The sequence below is a fragment of the Pundamilia nyererei genome, unplaced genomic scaffold (genome assembly GCF_000239375.1).
Source record: "Pundamilia nyererei isolate P.nyererei 1_Seehausen unplaced genomic scaffold, PunNye1.0 scaffold00023, whole genome shotgun sequence".
Lineage (NCBI taxonomy): Eukaryota > Metazoa > Chordata > Actinopteri > Cichliformes > Cichlidae > Pundamilia > Pundamilia nyererei.
In genome coordinates, this window is record NW_005187424.1 from 3,688,715 (window position 1) to 3,709,514 (window position 20,800).

A 20,800-nucleotide genomic window follows, 5' to 3' on the forward strand; every position below is an offset into this window, starting at 1 on the left:
ATATAACGTGTTTTCTTCAGTTTTTTCAGCTTTCCTCACGTCCAACTCAAGTTCAGAGAAAATGTTTTCTGTTAAAAGTGGTTCACTTGTTGAGAATTACATGCACTTCAATGTTGCTCATTCTTATTGCGTCACAAAAATATAAACTGTAAAACACAGCAAAGCACTAACTCTTTAAATACGATTGAACTTCTCACTTTTTTGCAAAGCTTGTACAAGTATGCTCAGGATCTTTCTACACATGTTCCTCTACACAACCAGGTGTCTGGTTTCCAGTGTAGTGCGTCATCACAAATGTATAGTTGTGTTTTAAAGTGGCCACAAGGGGCTACAGATATCCCACAAGGGACAACACATATCTTTGACACACACAAACCCAAGAAGGCAAGCACATTTACATATTAAAAACAGAAAATACAAACTTTTTCAGGAAAAGACCACCTTTGCAACTTACTGGAATTCAGAGCTTCATTTCAAAGACATAAACATTCACATACATATTTACTGAAAGCCTACCAAACATCCAAATGAATCCTAGCGCACGGTCTAGACAGCCCACCTCCTTGTTTTTCTTTCCTCCAAGGTATATTATCTGTATGCATGAGCTGAGACAGTGCTGGCAGGTGCAATTGAAACAATAAATCCATTTGAATCTGAGAAATAATACGTCAGACCTCTTCTCTGTGATGAGTTTATGAAGTTGTCCCTAAATTGCAATCATGCTTCAATGATAACAGAGTAATATCCCTTCTGACTGTTTAGGCTTTTCAGACATAACTTTTCAAATCTCCACATGCACAACATCTGTCTGACCTCTGGACGCTCCTCTCAGTGTTCCTGGCATTGTCACCAGAGGCTGTAAATACTGCTGCCTAGGAGACAGACATTGTCGAAGAATTCAGGTTGACTTTATTTTTAGTGTGTTTACTACAGTAAGAAGCAACAGAAAGAAAGATGGCGAAGAGGAGAGGGGTGGTGCGCTAAGCTGCCGGGGAGGGGCCGGGGTATCCTTGCCAAGCTCAGCAGAGTTTATCAGTTTAATTGCGGGAATACGGCCATAATTAGTCGCAAAGAATTAGAGGGGAAAGCCTGAAAGCCAAATTAGCTCCAGGCCTTCCAGTGTGCTGGAAACCTCAGGAATTTGAAACGGGGAAGTGAGACACCCACTCTGGGCTTTAACAAACTCTCTCTCTCTGCTCGGCCTCTCTCTGCACGCCTGGTAGACCAAAAAGTGCTGGAAACCAAAGTGTAGTTTCTTAAATGGCATTTATAAATATAAATATACTGTACTGCGTACTGTTTACATAAGCTGTCATTCAGTTCTCTGGTGCTAGTTTCGTTGCTGGTGTACTTAAACAGGGTGCTTTAGTTAATCCATTTTGCTTATTCTCATGTCAGGAAACTCTGGAAAAAGATCTTAAAGATGATTGCATTGTATTCATGTCCTTATAGGGCTGTAGCATGGACTGTATATATTTTGAAACCCAACATCAACAATTTGGCTGCAACCATGTTTGTCTTTTGGAGCCAGAAGTGACCGTATTTGGTCGAGTTGTTGAACTGCTAAGTTATCGGTTAATCCTAGCATGCCTAGTTAGCAAGCTGCTTCTAAAAAGTGTGTAGGTGCAACACAGTGACACATAGGGTTAAATAACCTAAGGCACTAGAATTTCACTCAACAAAACCAAAGCATAAACGTTCTGTGCTACACAGTCTGCCATATTATTTGTTAGATATTTCCATTGAAAATATCCCAAAAGACACAAAAATTGCACAAACTGGTAGGGAGGGCCCCGTTCAGTGACGCAAATTAGTGTAAAGTGGACACTGTAGGAAGTGAGCTTGTGAGGCTTTCGATGTTGGCTTCGTTTTTGGGCTCCAGCGGTTCCCGACTGAGCTGTAGAAAAGAAATACTTGTGAAGTAAAATTGTCTCTACTCTCGGGTGGAGATCTGTTTTAACAAAGTGCTGCCATACTGAGTTCTCTGTAATGGTGTCAGTTATTTTGAAGCTGAGTCACAGTAAATATATTAGACTACCAAGCTGGGGAAGTCAAAATTTGCATGTTTCAACAGGAAGTCTGATGTTTCAGCTTCCAAAATTATTGGATCAGTTCTGGAGGCTACTAATGTACCACTCTTTTTCTGATTAAAGTAACATGAGCAAGAAAATCGAAGTTTAAAGACATGACTGCCCTGAATAGAAAGACATTTCTCAAATTTTGCAGTTGTTAGAAATTAACTTTAGACCTCTGGCACTGACATACATGCTTTCATGTTCATAATGGTACTTTTAGTCAACCATGTTACTGAAAGTGGTTACAGTTGGAGAGATTAAATCGGTTTTTTTTCTTGTCATTTCTGCTGCCCTCTTAAAAAAGAAACAATCTTATTCTCTATTAGATTTTTACCTGGATAAATAAAGGATTCCAGAAAGCTGATTCTGGTCATCTGGTCATTGCATTTTCAGTGTTTTCAATGAAGGATATATTTAAAATCATGTAAGATAAAAGCACATCTGCCAGTCCTGAAGATCCCAAACATTTAACAGTATATTTCCGGCTCTTTCTGCCTGTATGGATCAACATGTTATGGCCATATGTGGAGCAAAAGGGAGACAGCATGCCAAATGTTTGAGATCAATTATCACGAGCTGCGTTCTCACTGAGCAACACCCTTAGTCTGGGAAATTGCAAAAAGCTGTTTGGAAAATAAGAGGTGTTGCAAACACAGGAGGGTGATGGAAAGTGCAGAATGAGTTGATGGATATTATGAGCATGCAATAACTCTCTGATATTAATGTGATAAATGCTTTGGTGGCTGATTTGATCTTCTCTTACTCAATGAGATACTGGGACCTAATCATGCTGCTCTCTGCAGATGTGTTCCTGTGAACTGGCAGGCTCTGTTGTGGAGAAAACAATACCATATGTCTCAGCGCCACTCTGGAGCGTTCCTCTGCCATTACTGTCTCCAAATAAAAACACTAGTGGCTACCCATGGTTTCCATTGGTGATTACAGTGAGGAGGGAGCTCAAACTATGAGCCTACAAATAATGAAAGAAATACTAGAGTGAAAAGGCAAAGTTTGGCAACCAGGCAGTGGACAACATACATGCCAACAGCTTAAACAGTGTTGTTCCATGAAAAGTCATAAAACATTTGCTCCAGATCAAGCCTTTCAAGCAAAGATGCAACACAGCTCAACCTCAAACCCACAAGAAGAAATATATGCATTTGGCCACAAAGTCAGCAAAGCACACTCTGCAGATGTCTCACTTCCAATCATGGTGTCCCTTGGTAAAATAAAATTTGGCCTTTATTCAGTGTTCATATTTCATGTCAGTTTAGAAACGCAATGATTCCCACCTGCAGGTGATTGACAAAAAGCACTGTGGAAGGCATGTTTTACAACAAAAGTCTGGCATTTTAAAAGCCATCGGAGTCCAGTGGCCAACAGTAACAGTGTGCTCAACATCTCTGAAGCTTTTCCAGGCAGCCCATCTGTGTCCATGGAGCCCTGAGCACAGGGACCAGGAAACAAGGACTGGCAGGTCTGATTCAGAGTCCTGTTAGTCGCAGGAAACAGCCTCTCCAGTGGAAAGGCAAGTGAGGGAGGTCTGGCATAGGGTTTCTATTCTGAAGTGTTAAGTCCAAAACCGACTTAACTTGACTCTTTGCTCTCACTAAAGCAACATCTCAACTCCTTTCTAAAGCAGAAAGAGTGGAAAGTTCCTTAATGTGCTGACCTTTTTTTTTTTGCATCAGTGGTCATGGTCAGTTGTCGTTTCATGTGCAGTACCAGAAACTAACCTTTTCTACCTCATTAAAGGCATGAATGTCAAAGAGCCCTGTGATGAACCTTTCCAGGGTTTACTCCACCTTTTGACAAGTGGTTAGGGAAAAAAATGGATGAAGGTAAAAGCATAAAGCAGGTCTGACCAAACATCGATTAGAATTAGTTATGACAGTTATTGGAGATGACGAAGATGAATACCAATTAACAGTTAGGAGAAGACTCAAGCAAGATGTTGAGTTGTATTTCAGTTTTTTGGCATGTTAAGGAGGTGTCACTGTGGAGAGAATTTGAGAAGATCCGGGACTTCTTTGGGCAATGTGCAGCAGTCAGGCTGGTGGATAAGATACCAACACTGCCAGAGGGCTCAGTGCTGCCACTCAAACAGAAATACTTAACACCTAATTCAGCAGCGGCCCCTGTAGTCAGTCAAAGCCATTAGTTCGGCCTACAGTGTTTAAATTCCCTTTATCTCTTTTCAGCTCGTTCAAAAGCTGCTATTATGTGTCGGACAAATATTGTACTAAAGGGCAAACAAGAGAAAGCTGACGCCTCGGTTTGGTTGGGTCTAAAATGCTTCAATTTAATGAATACTGTGAATTAAGTCAAAGATGTAACAAATACATTTTATCATTTAAAAAGAAAATTCAATAAAAGATATTGTTAATTGGAGATTAAGCTGAAGTTATTAAAACCTTGCCAACATGGTTACACTCACAGCATTAGCTCTGCCTCGAAGTTTTCTTTAAAATGATGGTTTTCAGCTGCTGTCTGTTCGCCACCACTGACAAGGGAAGATATTTAGTGTGATGCTGACCTGCTGGTCTTTGCAGAAACACTCATCTCACTGGCCACACATTATCAGAGCTTAAGAAAACACAAGCTGGCCAGATGCTCATCCATCTGTATGAAATGCATCCGTTTCTTTCTGACATGAGAACATTTCCATTTGTACAGGAAATGATAATTAAAAGAGCTGTTTAGCACTCAGGCCTAATATCCTAATGTAGTAAATTTCTCTGAAAACTATGATCCCACTCAAGGACAAACAGATCCCATATTGGTTAGTGAATTTTAGGAACTTCAAACATGTCTGTTAATGCTTTATTTTTTAAAAAATAACAGATTTTCTAAATTTCTCTAAGAATAGAAGAAACCTTTCTAGGATACACGATGAGTAAAAACAAAACCTTGTCAGCTAACTATGTAAACACTTTATTGTACAGGAATCACTCTTGATGCAGAGGTGATGAGACCTAATATGACTCTGTGATGAAAGTCCCTGTCACACAAGCCTATAAGGTTTCATAAGATCTAGCAGAGGCCTATTAATACTCAGTGAATTACTGTTCTAAATGTCAACCAGGCTGGGACACACAGAACATTTTATTGGAGTACGTAGTTCTTAAAATTAGATATGGAGAGGTGACAAATTAAAGGAAAAGAAGTTTGTTTCAAGACATGACTGAGCCTTTACGGGAGAACCTCTCTGTTGAAAGTTGTAACATAATACACAAGTGGCATTGTCTGTAAACCAGTTTTCAGTAGTAAGAACACATATGAAGCAGACTATGCTCTGCTGTGTGCTACATGTGAGACAGGGTACTTGAGGACAAGCTAATTCTCCAGATACTGCCCACTGTTCATGAGTGAAGACAGCTTTAGCGAGGTGTTTGGTGTTATGTGCCCTTGGCCCTCTGGTTATCTGTAAATCAGACTCTATAATCCATCCCTCATAATTTGTTCACTCTTTATTTAGATGTCTCTGGTCTGGTCTAATGAGCTGGAAGCCAATAAAAGAGAACAGGAAGCTTGTTCCTCCTCTTTCTTCTTCGTCCGTTTAATTCTGATGTTAGGTTAGATTTTGCGACCATTCCAAGGCTCGTCTCAGTGAATTTGATGCTTTCTGTTGATTTTGGCTGGCCAATCACTTTTTTGTTTGGGAGTAATATTTGATTACGGTTAATATCTTGGGTTTTTTGCTTTTGTTGTTGTTGCTGGATATGTTAAGCATCGTGCATTTGCTTGTGTGTTTTACAGTGGGTTATGTTGGACAACTTTTGTATACACCAAGTGGAGTCTATAAAAGCTGAAATGCATTTAGCATTTAGCAACTGGTTCCTAAGGTTATTACCAGTGTTTTTATGATAGCAGTGGAGAGTGTTTAACATGTCAGACTCAAACATTTCACATAGGTTTTCCACCAGTTTGAGAAATGATAAAAGCAAGATTAACATCATTCTCAAACTTTTGGCAAACTATTCATTGACTGGGGGATTATGATTCTGGAAGATACAACATCTATCAGGATACAAGTCTGCACTGGATAAAAGTGATGACCCACTTTATTGACTTGTAGTGACCCTTTCCTGTAACAGGGCCAGTAGACTGAAGCGCTGCCAGCAAAAAGCTCCCAAAGTCACTGGATCCTCTTGCTGTCCTTGTGTTATGCGCCTGTGCGTAACACAAGGCTTTTGCCATTTGTCCATATTCTCCTCCTCCATCTATGGGAAGATGTTTTGAGCTTAAGAAGTAAGCTTGAAAACTCTCAACCACATATGGAAATAATTTGCGTACCTGATGCTGCATTCTTGCACAATGCTTTGGTGTTAACATAGAAATTGAAAAATGAATACTTCTGGGAAGCCAGCAATACAGAAAAGCCTTCAGCTCACATGAATGCAAAGCGAAGTTTTCATAGTTATATAGCACAGTGAAGCCACAGCTACAACAGAGACCACAGCTACAGCGGAGGCTTCTGGGTTTCATTTCGCACTGATTTTCTCATGTGATACACGGGCTTTGAACAAGAGCACTGAAGCAGTGCATTTTTACATTTTTTATTAAGTTTCCCAGAGAGGCCCCCTGGTACCTTCACTAAATATGGCTGACTCCCCAGGGGACCTGGCTCCAACTTCACTAAGATACCCTTCACTAAATCTTTGCCTCTTCCACCAGAGTCCTAAGAAAAACTTCAGTCTGCAAAGCAAGAGGAAGAGATCTTGTAACAAATAAAAGTTACATTTGTAGAAAGAAAAACACAGGATTTATCAATATTATATACTTGCTTGCGAACCAACTTGTACGACAATTTCAACAAAAATCAGTAGACGAAAGGATAAAGTTGGTGAAGCTTTAGTGCTACAGTTTTTGGTACCACACCTTCACCGCTGAGGGTTTTTTTGTGATACATGGATACACCCAGTGTCATATGAACAGCAGCCAAGCTATCAACAGGACTGTGTAAAGAAGGGTGGGGGACACAACTCGGTGGATGTCGAGCATGAATAAAGCTGACGAAGCAGATTGTGTTAGATAAATACATTTTGGCCCATTTATGAGCGTAAAAACAACCTCTTACAGCTGCATCCTGTATAAGATAATGTGAGTCAAACTTCCGCTAAATACTTCCAAAATTATATTACAACTAAAGAATCCACTGCACCAGATGAAACATTATGCACGGCTCTACACAAGCTATGACTGCACATGCGCGTTGACCAGATGTGCCCCCAAAACATTGGAAACCTCCCTTTGAAGTGCAGAACGGCCTCCTCCGCAAATTTACATCGCTTCAAATATGTTACTCATAGAAAAGGCTACTGAAACGGTAATGCGGTTTAGCCTGTGAGGAAATGAATACACAGTTTTAGGAAGCAGGACTTAAAGGATTTTTTGTGTTCTGGACTCACATAAAAGGTATGTTGGATGCGCAGAGCCAGGTTCTCTGTTTTCACATTCCAGATCAATGGTTGGGGGGAGCTGAGCACGAAGACCAGGGGCTTCTGGTGATGCAGCATCGACTGGATGGGCTTCAGATGTAAGTCAACCTGGCAAGAGCAAAAAAAAGAAGGGAGGGGAAAGGGGGAAAAAGAAAGAGAGAAATTAGCGCCCTGTTACCACAAGTATATTGAGGAAGTGAGAAGAGTAAAAAACACAAATCCTACGAGATCAGTCAGAGTACATAACATGATCTGATTTCACACAGCTGAACTGGGCAAATGTCAAAGCTTTGATATTCTCATGTTCCGTTTTGTATAAGCATTAATATCAGGCAACTGCTACTAGTCTGGTGAAAATCCAGCTCTGTTATGATGTAAATTGTTCTACGTTATCTAGCTTTGTGGTTGTTTATGTACTCACTTTGCTGATAAACTTACAAAGACGGCGTGCTGTGTTCTCCCTAAAAGGCACTTGCTTAGCTCTGATATGTATCCTCAGAGGGCTCTTAACTTTCACACAGTCGAGTCTTTGTTCACGGGGAAAAAAATAGTAAGTGGCGGGTCCCTGTAACCATCTCTACAGCTTGCAACTATGCCTTTTTTTCAGACTCCCATTAAAATAGATTTTCACAGTCTGTTAGTGAGATGGCGAAAACAAACGTGCGTGTTTTGGGACCTTAACTGATGTTTCTCGTTTCTAGTGTTAGCCTTCACTTACGCCAAAGTGAGTCAGGTGGTTCAAAGTGCGAGACTTAACCCAAAATCATCTCAGGCAAGGGTCTGGCTTTCCATCATTTTCTTTAAATTGTACTCAAACTGAAAAACACCAACTTACTAACAAACTGTTAAAATTCTCTATTGTTGTCACTGATGAGAACTGACACTCTCGGGGGGTTCAAAGGTCTGTCTGACACTCATCTTTAAACTTCCTCCTCTCTGTATTCACAGACTAATCAAATCAGCTCCATTCTGTGTGTCAGCAGTAAAAAGCTGTAAATCACTAACTGAACCCACAAGGACTCATATTTTAGGATCTAAACAACACCACAGTAAGTTAATTATTCACAGCTCAGCAAAAGATCAGCTTTTGCTTTTGAACTCAAAATATAGCTTTTGTACTTCAATAACAGAACAAATGAGCTGAAAACAGAGTGATGGTGATTAAAAAGCAAGTTGACAGGTTATTATTAGCAGTGCTTGAATTAGTGAAAAACAGGCTGAGCATTAAGTTGCTCAGATGTGGTTATGGAGTGCGTATTATCGAGACAGAGATCTACACGCTATAATTGAAACCGTTAACATTTTCTGCTACACTCATATGTTTTCAGTCACTACAAAACGTATTTGCAAACACTGCAGTACTCATTTAGATGGATTTATTAATGGAAAAAGTAAACAGTTTGTTATAGGTTCTGAACCAGACTAAATACTGAACAGAGTACAATATCCTTTATCCCTTTAATATTGTTTTACATTTGCTCTTGCCAAGTTGATATTTTACGGTCCATGCTTATTCCCGGGGTGTCAAACACTGGAGTTTTGTCAAAACTGCTGGCCTTTATGGCACATCTGCGACACATCTTCCCTTCCAGCTTGTCGTTTCAAAGCTCAGTACTGGTAAAAGCGCCTCCGTGCCACATTTAAGCCTAATTTTTCAACATGCAGCCTCAACCAAGCTGGTTTTAGCACGGTTTTAGCGACCAAGTAGCATTGTGTGCCTTCACCTAACCAGCAAGAAGAAGCAAAGTAAAAAAAACAAAAACAAATAAATTTCTGCTATCACATTTTCAGACCTGCTCTATCATAAATAGAGCAGAACATCAATGGTAGGTAAAGTAATTTATCAGCAGTAACTGTTGACTATGCTGTATGCTGTCATAAATTTGGGGTGGTCGAGTGGGTTGTGATATGAAGCATTGAGCAGGTTGTTTTCTTGGCCCACCCCTACAGCATTATCCTCCTCTCTGACTCCCTAAGTGGCCACTGATTCACAAAAAGAACATCACGTTGTATTCAATAATATTCAGACTAAGCTTACAGATTTCAAGCACTAAAGGGACAGTTTCCAAGGAACTTACATACAACTACATTTAAATACAGTCATTGGAGCTTGAAAAACAAGCTACAGCAACTGTGCAATATATGAAAACACTTTTCACTTTTGAATGTCTTAATATATGCAAAACTTCTGTATTATTAAATTAAAAGCTTGATTTGGTAATTTTTTTACAGTGAAACTGGAAGTGTTTGCCGAGGAAACATTACAGGAATCTTGGGAAAGCATAAACAAGAAGCAACCGCACCATTTTATCTGAATACTTTCACACACAAACAAGATAAGACTGTGATCGCACTCGAAGCACATCCTCAAAGCCAACTTCGAGGAAGAGTCCCCCAAGGTGCCAAAAACATACAAAGATTTACAATTTATTTCAACAAGTAAAGATTTGTTTTTCAATGTGCTTCCTCATGTTGGACAAAGCTGCCACTTATACCAAAGGTTGACTTTTGTTTCATTATCATGTAGACTATAATAACTGTGCCAAATGATATCTTCTTTATCGAGAAGTATGCAGTTAATGAACAGGCTTTTTTTCTTTTTTTTTGGCATTTCTCTTTTTTCTGTTTCCATTTGATCCATTTGTCACTAAAACAAGAATTCATTGTAATCTGATGTATTTTTGAAGCCATGCAGCATTCTAGACTAACATATACCTCAGCACAGAAGGAAAGTCTGACTGTCATTTTCTGAAGTACAACGATGTGTCACTGTGATGATTCATGAAGTCATTTAACAAGAGATACTAGCAGAACAAACAGAGTCAGCATCAAAGTCCAATTATCATTCCTCAACAGATGTAAGCCCTCAAGGAGAGTAATGCAAACCAGAATGTTCAGTTATGTGGTCCATGAAAGTGTTGCAAAAATCGTTAAAACGTCCCTATGAGACAAGGAAATGGAAGAAATTACTAAACACTTATCTATGAGGCAATCTGGATGGTGATCCAAACAAACAGATCAGAGATTCATCGCTCTCTCTGTCTCACTATTTTTCCCCTTTTTTTCATATTTGCTCCCCCCCACACTTAATCCAGACACTGGAAAAAGCGACTGTATTGCTCCTTTGAGGATAACAACAACCAAGATATAATCATACCTGGCTTGGCTCTAAGAGCCTGGCTTCAATAGATGGAAGAAGGAGGTAGAAAGAAAACGAGAGTCGGGGAGAGTTGTAAAAGATGAGGAATTTTAAACCCAGACAGAAACTTTTCCAGAAGACGTGAGTCACCTGCAAACGCAGGCATAAACAGAGCTCCAAGAAGAGGAAGTGCCAAGAGGCGCTAAGGGGTCGGAAAGGGTGAAAACTGTGGTGATTATTATCTTTTTTTTTCCAAGTTTAATGAGAAAACAGCATTAATAAAAATCTAAATCCTTTCTGGGTTGCACAATGTAAGCAATGATGAGGACTAAGCAGCAGCTGGTGTGCATCTCTGCCCACAGAGTTGTGTTCGTGAGGTCTGGTGAAGCTAGTGGGCATAGCAACAGACCTTGTCAAGCAGCCAGGGTGTGGAAAGAAGAGGTGCAAAAGCACCAGGCATCAAAGTACCTCTTGTGGTGTTTGTAAGGATCAGGTGGCGCTGAGTTGTCCTTGATGGAGGCAGCTACCGTCGGAGAACCCTGCAGGGTGTGCTCGGGACAGGAGGCCACGGCACGGCTGATTGATTATCAGGAGCCTGGCACAAGGATTTAGGGGTGCAGGGTCCATTACAGTTAAGGGGGGCATTTGCCAGCAGCCACGGATGGAGGCTTGTCTCGGACTATCGCGTTACTGAAATTAAACTCCACACAAGGGACGACAGCTGTAGCAGGATAAGCCGTCACGCAGCATACCATTAGTGGTGGTAGCATGTGTAAACAATGGAAATGTGAGGAAAAAAACAACACAGCATCAACTTTAAGCTCTAAATCAGCTCCAACAACAAACACAGCGCCAACTACAACAAAACCGAAAAAAAACAAAACACAAATCACAGACAAGCTTTTGTTGTATAGCAAAGCCACATGGTTAGATTTAGATCCTACCGATGCCTGTGACACTGAAACTGTAAAGGGTGATTTGTTTGTCCTGCTTTGAGCATGCATTTGCAATTCCAGGACCTTTCAAGCCAACTTAATTACACAATGTTTCAAGAGTGCTTTATAAAGGCTGTGCATCAACATTGTAATGAAATACTTTCACCATCAAATATTTTCCATAGCCGTGTAAACCTGCACCCTGCAGTTAGAGCCCACTATCACTGCGGCTCAGTGTCCTTGCAGGAAAAGGGAGTTTCCTTTATTGACAGAGCTAATTAAATGCCTGATGAACCCTAGTGATTCTGAAAAAAACCCAAAACATCCTTTAATTATCTGAAAAGTAAGACTAATCTGGGAACACACTCTCCCACCCAGGAAATAATAATCAGCTTCAGAAAAACAGAAAGAAAGCACAGCATGTATCACATGACATGAACCATCATCACTAAAATCCAAGAGTATATACAAAAAAAACAACAACAACGACATACACAAACTGTGGCTAAACCCCATACCACAACATTTTTATAGTTGAAAACATAGACAACAAACTCCGAGAACTGCCTGGAACCAATCATACTGTGTTATCTGATGTGTGCGTATGTGCGTGTGTCTTGTCAGTCTGGATCTTGGTTCTTTCCGGATCACTGAGGGTGTACAGAGAGAAGGGAAGCTCAGGCAAAGAAGCTCAGAGATAAAGGAGAAGCGGACCAAAACCTGTTGACCGCTCTTATCAGCGCCACCCACATATTTGAGAGAGATGGTGATGCTACCTGGAGCCTTCCTCCTAAATGTGATGATAATCAGTCTGTACTCAGCTAAATGCAAAGCTCCAAAGAGGGAAAAAAAAAACCCCTGAAAAGACGCTGAAGTGAGACAGGACGTCTGGATAGCAATCTTTTAGTGATATGACACAAAAGCAGGACATGTTGAAGTAAATAACACAGCACTGAAGGTGGGGAGAGGGGAGCACAGGGTCAGGAAGAAAAAAAACACTAGATTAGAGATGCAGTGAAATCAAAAGCATATTTAGCTGTATATCGCGTCCTGTGTTTTGTTTGGACTATGTTCCTTTTTGGGCAATTTCATTTAACAAAAAAAAGAAATGTTAATTGCTTTTGTTAACAGGATCCTCCCAACTGCTAAAAAGCAAAAGCACTTGTAAGGGAATCTGCAACTGATTCCAGTTGAGACTGGTCAATGAATTTTATCATTACTGGCCTACTTTTCTGACAGTTAAAAATAGTAACGTATGACTCGTGCAATGGAGCATTTGTACACCTGAGTCCCGTGTTTTTTCTACTCTATTTCTACACTTCATTCAGACATAAAAGTTACTATGTACAGTAGCGTTAAACTACAAATCTGTGTACAATCAGTAATAAATAATGGGATCAACAAAGAATGGCATTAACATGCATAGTCTATATAGGCCAACACCACAGTTACCAGTGTGTCTTCTAGAAAAGCCAGCTCGAGCCCTATTATTTGTCAGAGGATGCCAATAAAAATGGTATAAAAGGCACCAACCCCACAAACATGGTTCAGTGACTCGAATTAGCTGAGGTGAAGCCTAGCAGACAGCTCCTGGCCACAGGTACCTATAAGGTCATGTATCTGTAAACCCCGCCCCCAAATTTCAAAATTGCTGTTTGTGGACCCAGCCTTAAGTGGCCATTAGAGAAAATACAGTTTTTGTTGAATGAGGCATCCTGTTTAAAGCACTTTAAATGCTCAAGTGGAGTAGAAAAGCGCTATAGAAGAACCAGTCCATTTCCAAAAATGTTGTTGTACTTTAACGTGATGTATAAGTGCCGCTACTTTTTTAAAAATAAAGGTTATTACTAAGTTCCAAAGTAAGCTTCAATTAAAAAAAAGAAAGACCTAAACAGGTTTACTGTATGTGTTCGGTTTATCTTGTGTGCTAGCTAAAGTCATATCTGACACTGTTACGTTTCTGCCTGGTAAGTTCTTCCAGCTAGTCACTCACAGTCTAAGATATCAGCAAATTCCAGCTGATAAAGCAATCATCTGCTCTACCTCTCCCTGATTCAGAGCCAGTGGCTGTGTTTGATGTTTGCCTAGGGTAAACTGATTAGAAAAAGATGGGTGATTTGAGATATCACTGACCCCTTTTATTTATTTTCTACCCTATCACCCAACCTTATGCCCTGACAAGACTCCTTTTTTTGGAATTGCTTATTTTGGCTCCACTTGGGAACAAAGTGTTTACAGTAATGTTGGGCTCGTGTGCATTCATGTGCATGCAGCAGTGGCTTGTTAGGCAGAGTACAAAAGGCTACCTCTACACGTGACAGAAAAAACATGTGGGAGATTGTTTAAACTTGATACCTACATCTTAAAACCAGAGCAAATAGAGAAGAAAAGAACACTTTGAGATGAGGTCACTCTTTTTTTTTTTTTAGAGCTTAGGTGGCAAAACACCAACACCTCCAGGTCAATAGTCAAGCCACGAAAAGCTATTTTGCCTCAAAAACCCAAAGGGCTTTCAAGCTCGGAGGAAATATGAGCAGCAGTCCACAGGTCGCTCTCACTAACTCTTGTCTTACTCTGCAAGATTGGGCTGTTTTTATAAAATGTAATTCAATTTTGTGAAAATGTGAAAATCATTCTGACATTATTTGAGGAAATCATTTCCTTCTGAAACACACAAGCTCAACCTGGCATTGCAGCTTTACTAGCAATTGAAGCCCAGCCAAAAGTCACTTTTGACCTATCCAAGAATACTGACTTTCCAATTTGGCCTGTCTCTCTGTCCTCGGAGGCCCACATGGGTAAAAGAGAGGAAAGGGTTTTCTGTTACTTTGAGCAGGGCCACTGAAGCTGAAGAAATCATCTATCTCCATTTCAGACAAATGTGAATAACACGTTACAAGTAAAAAAAAATTAAAAATAAAAAAAAAAGAATTCCAGTCAAGCCAGTATCATAAGTGGTCATATTTTGAAAGAGGATAGTTAAGAGTCTATGAAACAAAGCCTACTGTTAAAGACAAACACTGAATTAAAAAAACAGAGTTTGGGGGGTTGGCTTAGATTTCAAATCCAGATCAAAAATGTTACTTTGAAATTGCAGAGTAGCTCAGTTAAACCATCGCACATATTTTACCCAATGTGGCCTGGCACTGCTCAGCACCCATTGTGTGGGGTAACATTTAAAAAGAAATTATTGGCAAATGGTTCAAGTTGCTGAAATATAAATAAATGACTCTTTACCAAACTGGAGCGATGAACCACTGATTACTCCGTAATTTTAAATTGTTTAAATAATAATGAACAAAAAACTAAATCTCCTAGAAGCAAATTTCTACCCAGCTGCAAACATGATCACAGTAACCATGCTAACATGGTCACTGCTAATCTGCAAACGTAAGCAGAAACACACTTATGAGTCGATAGCATAATGGGTAGAGTGTTTCCTAGATGAAAATAATAGGTTCGTAAATTAGTAATAGTGTATCCTGATATGACCAAGAACGTGCAGAGAAAATCTCTTGGCCACTCAAAGCACAAAAGTTCTAACATTTTATCAAAACCTACAAATTTCTATATCATGGTGGCAGGGCGCTGAGAGATATGAAAGCCGTCACAAACGTGAACTTTTAATCTGTACCAAAGTTACAGACTGACCAGACGACAGGCTCACTAATTTACCAACTCTTCTTGGATGTCTTCCAGTCAACAACAGAGTTGCACATTCTTGGCATGTTTGTGCAAGATTTGTAATTTTTGGCTGGTACAAAAAACTGCCTTGACTTGGTTGTATATGCTATGGCAGTCTAATGATTGAAGAGTCTCCTTCAAACCAGAGGATTTTATGTTGATATAAAAACAGCTTTTGTCACTTGTAATATAAATCAAGAGTGCTTTTAATAAATGCCAGTGAGAGTCGGTTCTTCTTTTGGATGTGTCAGTAATCAAAAATGGTAATTCAAACTGAAACTTGGAGCACAGATAGGTATACTTTTATCACTTTGAACGCAAAGTTCGCAGATCATTCAAAATCATTTCATTGTATGCATTTCTAGCTTCAGTCTTCCTAAATGAGTGATTAGCATACTGTTAACCTCTGGTTGTTATTGTACAGTCAAAGCAATCCCTGCAAATGTCACGTTATCCAGACGAAGCACTTTGCACAGTCACTACTGAGGTGTTCTGTTGCACTTAATAGCTCGGCTTTAGTGTGAGATTGGCCAGAAGCCAAAGTGTGTATTGTGAGTCAGGTCCAGCTGTGCCTTTTCTTTCAATGAGTAGCAGTTCATACCTACTGGTTAATACCCATAAAGAATGGTTTCACTGGTACAGGCAGGAAACAATTCATTGCTTTCATGTCTTTACTGAAAACATAGACAAACTGCAAGCCATGACTTTTACACATGGGCGTAAAAGAGATGTGAAGCAGGCCTCACACACTGCAGCTGCAGCATGTCTGCGCGACTGTACACATGTGTGTATAAAAGTGTCTGAAACTGACCATGCAATCTCCCTTGTCCATATTAGCCCATGCACACCATGTGCAATAGCAGATTTATTCCACTACCTGGTCAAGCCTTAGCTGAGCAGACACTTATTAGGAGTCACAGGGGCACATTGTGTTCTCGAGAAGCTGAAGCTTCACAACGACACATTCAAAACATCCAAATACAGACTGTACTGCAGCCCAGTAACAACCTCGTCCCCTATCCGCTGAGGTGTGGAGGAAACCTCAGAGAAGGTCTACAGTACCATGCATTGACCAGGCGCCTTCATGAAGGCTTAGAAAATAAGCAAAGGAGACACACTAAAGCATACTCAGGAAATGATCGATTAATTAGAGTGAAATAAATGTGCAATCCTTCAAATTCAATGACAAGAAATATATTCATACACTAAAACTGAACTCCAACTTTAAATTAGGCATTACTTGCTTTTCAGTCATCAGTCCCAGTTTCCTTAGTATCTTAACATAAAATAGAGTCTTATAATAGGACTACTACAGTCTTTTCACTGACAGTTAACATATCTGAATTACTGTACTGTCAATAAACAATGCTGCTGTATTTAGCCATAATTTTCTAAAATATGTTGGACAAAAAACGCAGATGCACAGAGGAGAAACTGATTACGCTGCAAGAGTGGTCTGAAAACTTCATGTGGGAGTTCTATTTTGCCACAAAACCAGGATGTTGTCTTGTGTTGGAAATCACAGTAACTGTTGGGAAGCCAAGCTGACTACAGCTATTTTCCTACATGCTCCACCTTTTAAGCCAAACAGTATTATTGCTGAAAACTCAAAAGAGTTCTTTTGAAGTTTATATGTCATTATATAAACTATATATCAACTTATAAGTTATAAGTGAGCTCAAGAATTTGCAGTAGAAACTGTCTTTTTTACAACTTTACTTGTTTTTTGAAAGAAGTAAAGGGTTTAGACGCTCTGTGGTCAAGGATTATTAATGAAGACCAATGAGGTCTTTTCTCCAACAGCCTTCTAAGTAAGAACATCCTTGCCCAAATGCAGACTAGGATGTTAAGATCCCCTTGTTTCACTTCCATTTTCTCACTGGATTATTGCCACCTCCGGTCACAAAAGATCAGGGGCAGATTGCGTCAATAAGACCATAGTCTGACGCATTGTTTGCCCTCCAACACGGTCCTGTTGAAGGCTGTCAGGAGCTGCTTGTATCTGAACAGGCCAATCTGTGCCCACGTCTCAGGTGGAAACAAAATCAAGGACCAGAGTGGGTAGAGGGTCTGGGTGTCCTTTAGGATATCTTATCTAATCATAAGCAGAAACCTCCAGTAACAGAGTGAGCTTCTGTAGGGCCACCTAATCTCAACCAGACCTGGCGTGACCTTCTGTAGCCAAGGCTGTAGGCAGGGGAACAGACAGCTGGATTTCTCCCTCCTCCGCGCTAGTCCTCACTTGACCATGGAGGTGATGGGTGATCGAAAGCTAGATAAAGTGATGCGTTTCACAGACTCTGGAACTAAGTCCTTTACTGTGCTATAAAGCTGTAGTTTTAAATACAGCAAATTAGAATAACATTCAACTTTTGTACACCACTTATAGAATAATCCAACTGTAGTTAAGCTAGTAGAAATTCAACACTGGTGATGTTTAGTGATGGACTTCTCACTGATCTTGAACTTAGAATAAATAAAGTCAGCTGAAAATAAGGATATATATCAAATGAGGATATATATCGAATAAGGAAACCAAAGGTGTGCTAAATTAGTTCTAGCAGACATTGCTGTTTGACTGTATTTATGAGTCATCATTTGGTCGATGACGACGTGCAGAAAGATCTCCTGAGAGCAAGTGACAACAAGATTTAAACAGTCAGTCTTGCGGGTTGCGAGCAACTTTCACAGCAGATAAAATATGGTTAGGATTGTTTGATTTTCCATACAAGTCTGTTCAAGCTTAAAACAGGAACGCTCTTTGTCATGTGAGTCTTAAATCCATACTAGGCATACTTTGACTTGCACTCTGTCTATTAAAACGCCAATCAGTTGGTCTGGGAATTACCTTAAGGTGAGGAATGTGCTAAGGCCAACAATCATAACTTTCAGCAGGTGAAGACAAAACCCAGTTCAGTTTGTTCTGTGTGAATACAATATCTATCTGCATGTAATCATAATCCACCCTGACACAGTAAATCGGGAAGTAGATGAAACGGAGCAAAGCCTTCAAACTTTGCAGGACACATCCAAAAAAATCTACTAAATGATTCCACAGAAATTCATAAATAAGAGCAGCTACAATTTGCATCACGCTTATGGTAATCCCTGGTATTTGGGGTTCAAATTATTACAATTACAGTGATCCAGTGTAGTTTCTGACTGTGAAGGCCACGTTCACGTATAATACTGAAGTCCATCATTTTTTCCATAAATACTGACTCGGTAACTTATCAACTGGATAATAATGTTTATCTTCAAGACTCGCAATGTAAACTCTGCTAGTCACTATAAAGGAACATAAATTCTTTCGACATTGTACCATTTTAGGTTTAATATTACATTACATTTTTCCTTAAAGGTGAGGCTTCAGTTGTTTTAGTTCAGTTTAAGCTTTGTTACTGGCCGAGTCATTCCTTTTATCGTGTGTGTGACGTACGCAGCTCTCGTCTCGTGAGTAGTTCGCGACCAATGTGAAGTGTCCACCGACAGCGATGACTAAAACGTCTATAATAAGACATAAAGTGTCAAGATATGCATAAGTTTCCATTTCACAGCTATTTAAATGTTTCCCTCTCAGCCACCCAAATAACATTTCTTTATTTATGTGCTGATGAAGCATACCCACACACACACTGTGCTTCTGTACATTTGGCCTTGGCAACACTAATGCTTACATCAGCAACACAACTGCAATGACAAGTCTATACATGCTGCTTTTCACACTTCTCTAACAGAGGGGGATGAAGGTTTAAAACCTAGACACCGGTGTTTTGAAGGACGTGGGCCTGTGATTCATCTCCAAACTATTGCTGATGATTGGGACTCCAGCCACGAGATGTGCCGTTTAACACCCGAAGATAGGGAGCGGTTTTACAATTAACATCAAATACAGGAACACTATCGGTAGATGTGCTGACAGTTCAAATGAGTTTAAATGAGGCAAATGGTGGGAAAATACCAGGTGCTTAAATGACTTATCACTTTGTTAATTACTCACGCTAAAAAGGTGTTTCTTTGAAAGCTCACCTGATCATAATGTCTGACACTGTTTTTGTTTTTTGTTTAATGAGTGGAATCAATAAAATACAAAAGGCGTTCACTTTTGCCAAGAAGTCTCCTTGAAGTAAAATGGAAAATAACTGCAGCCATTATCAGAACTGAGAAAACTAGGGCAGTGGAAATATCAACCACAGCAGGTCTTACAATCTTCATCCAGCTTATGGCAGGTCACTTCTAATTTGAAATTCTTGCTAAATTGAAAAATTTATATAAATAAATCTATGAATATACTTTCTCTGCATACTAAATTTTGATCAACATTAAAGCATTTACAGGTTAACTTAAGACAATTTAAGTTTCAGGTTCTTTGACTAAGGATGACTCACTTTTACTGGAGAGTTGTCTGGTCCCTCATGAGCATGTCCTCTCAGGTTGATGATGTGGACCTCCTCAGGCAAGCTGGTGGTGCCCCTGCTTGCACACCCTGACAGGATAGTGAAGCTCTTCAGCATGGCTTGCACTGGGTGTCCCGTCCCCACTGGCAGCAACTCACATGGGCTGCGAAACAGCGGTCCTGCAGCAGAGAAACAACGATTCTTGCAATAAAAATAAATATTAAAGCATGTGTATGATTCAGAGCCTCATATATTGCTGTCAATTAAATCCAAGCAACATTCTTGAGGGCTTAAAAGGGAAACTAACCCACGAGTGACAAAAACTGCAGTCCCTCAAGTGGGCACTTGAGCAGGCCATACCCCATAGACTTGTATGTCAAAAAGCACAGCTTAACAGCAGAAAAATCCTATTTATAGCCTATTACAAAAGCATTTTACCTCTCTATATTTAAATGTCTCCTTCATAACTGCACAGGAAGCTTTTTTTTTTTTAATTATTCATTCACTTTAACTTACTAAAGTTAAATTTTTGTTTTTTAATCTTGACACAGGCAGCTGTAGTTGCCACCTTGTCCTCACAGAACAATATATTTCATCTGTTTATGCTGTCGGTGCCTCTTGGAGAATATCTGATAGGATAATCTGGCCAATAATACGTAAGTAGCCTGTGCTCCAGTTTTTTTTGTTAGTAAAATGCTTCTATATTATTAGTCTGTTACTGAGCATTTATTGTCAGATATGTCTGTTTATTAGACCTTACTAACCTTTTTAGTGTGAGCGCATAACTTAGTACTCCAACCTCTCATCCACTGTAGTCCACAGGTGGTTTAGCTTGACTTTTTTTAATGCTAAAATTGGATTTTATGAGGTGAAACTTTTTAACAATCATCAAATGCTAAAAAAAAAAAAACAAAAAAAAAACTACATGTCAGTAGAATGACTGGATACATTTGTTTTTCTGATTCCCCTACAGTCTAGGCTTTTCCTCTAAATGGTGCCATGTTACGCACTCTAACTGTATGTATGCTGAGTAACATGAAACACAAAAGCATCATCGTCCCTAAATATAAATGCCCTAAAGTAACTTCACCGAATTCCTGCAATGGTTACATTTAACATTCAACAAGAA

At 39.7% G+C, this 20,800-nt stretch overlaps 1 protein-coding gene across 2 annotated transcripts in view; it reads right to left on the bottom strand.

The window, feature by feature from the left end:
• The window catches only part of tgfbr3 (transforming growth factor, beta receptor III), a 67,553-nt gene that overhangs the window by 22,125 nt on the left and 24,628 nt on the right, over nt 1-20,800 (bottom strand). For both annotated transcript variants that reach the window (XM_005727218.1, XM_005727217.1), the window contains exons 3-4: nt 19,663-19,850; nt 7,487-7,624 (exon numbers count right to left, since the gene is read on the bottom strand). In XM_005727218.1, coding sequence (XP_005727275.1) covers nt 7,487-7,624; nt 19,663-19,850 — 326 coding nt within the window. The remainder of the gene's footprint in view (nt 1-7,486; nt 7,625-19,662; nt 19,851-20,800) is intronic.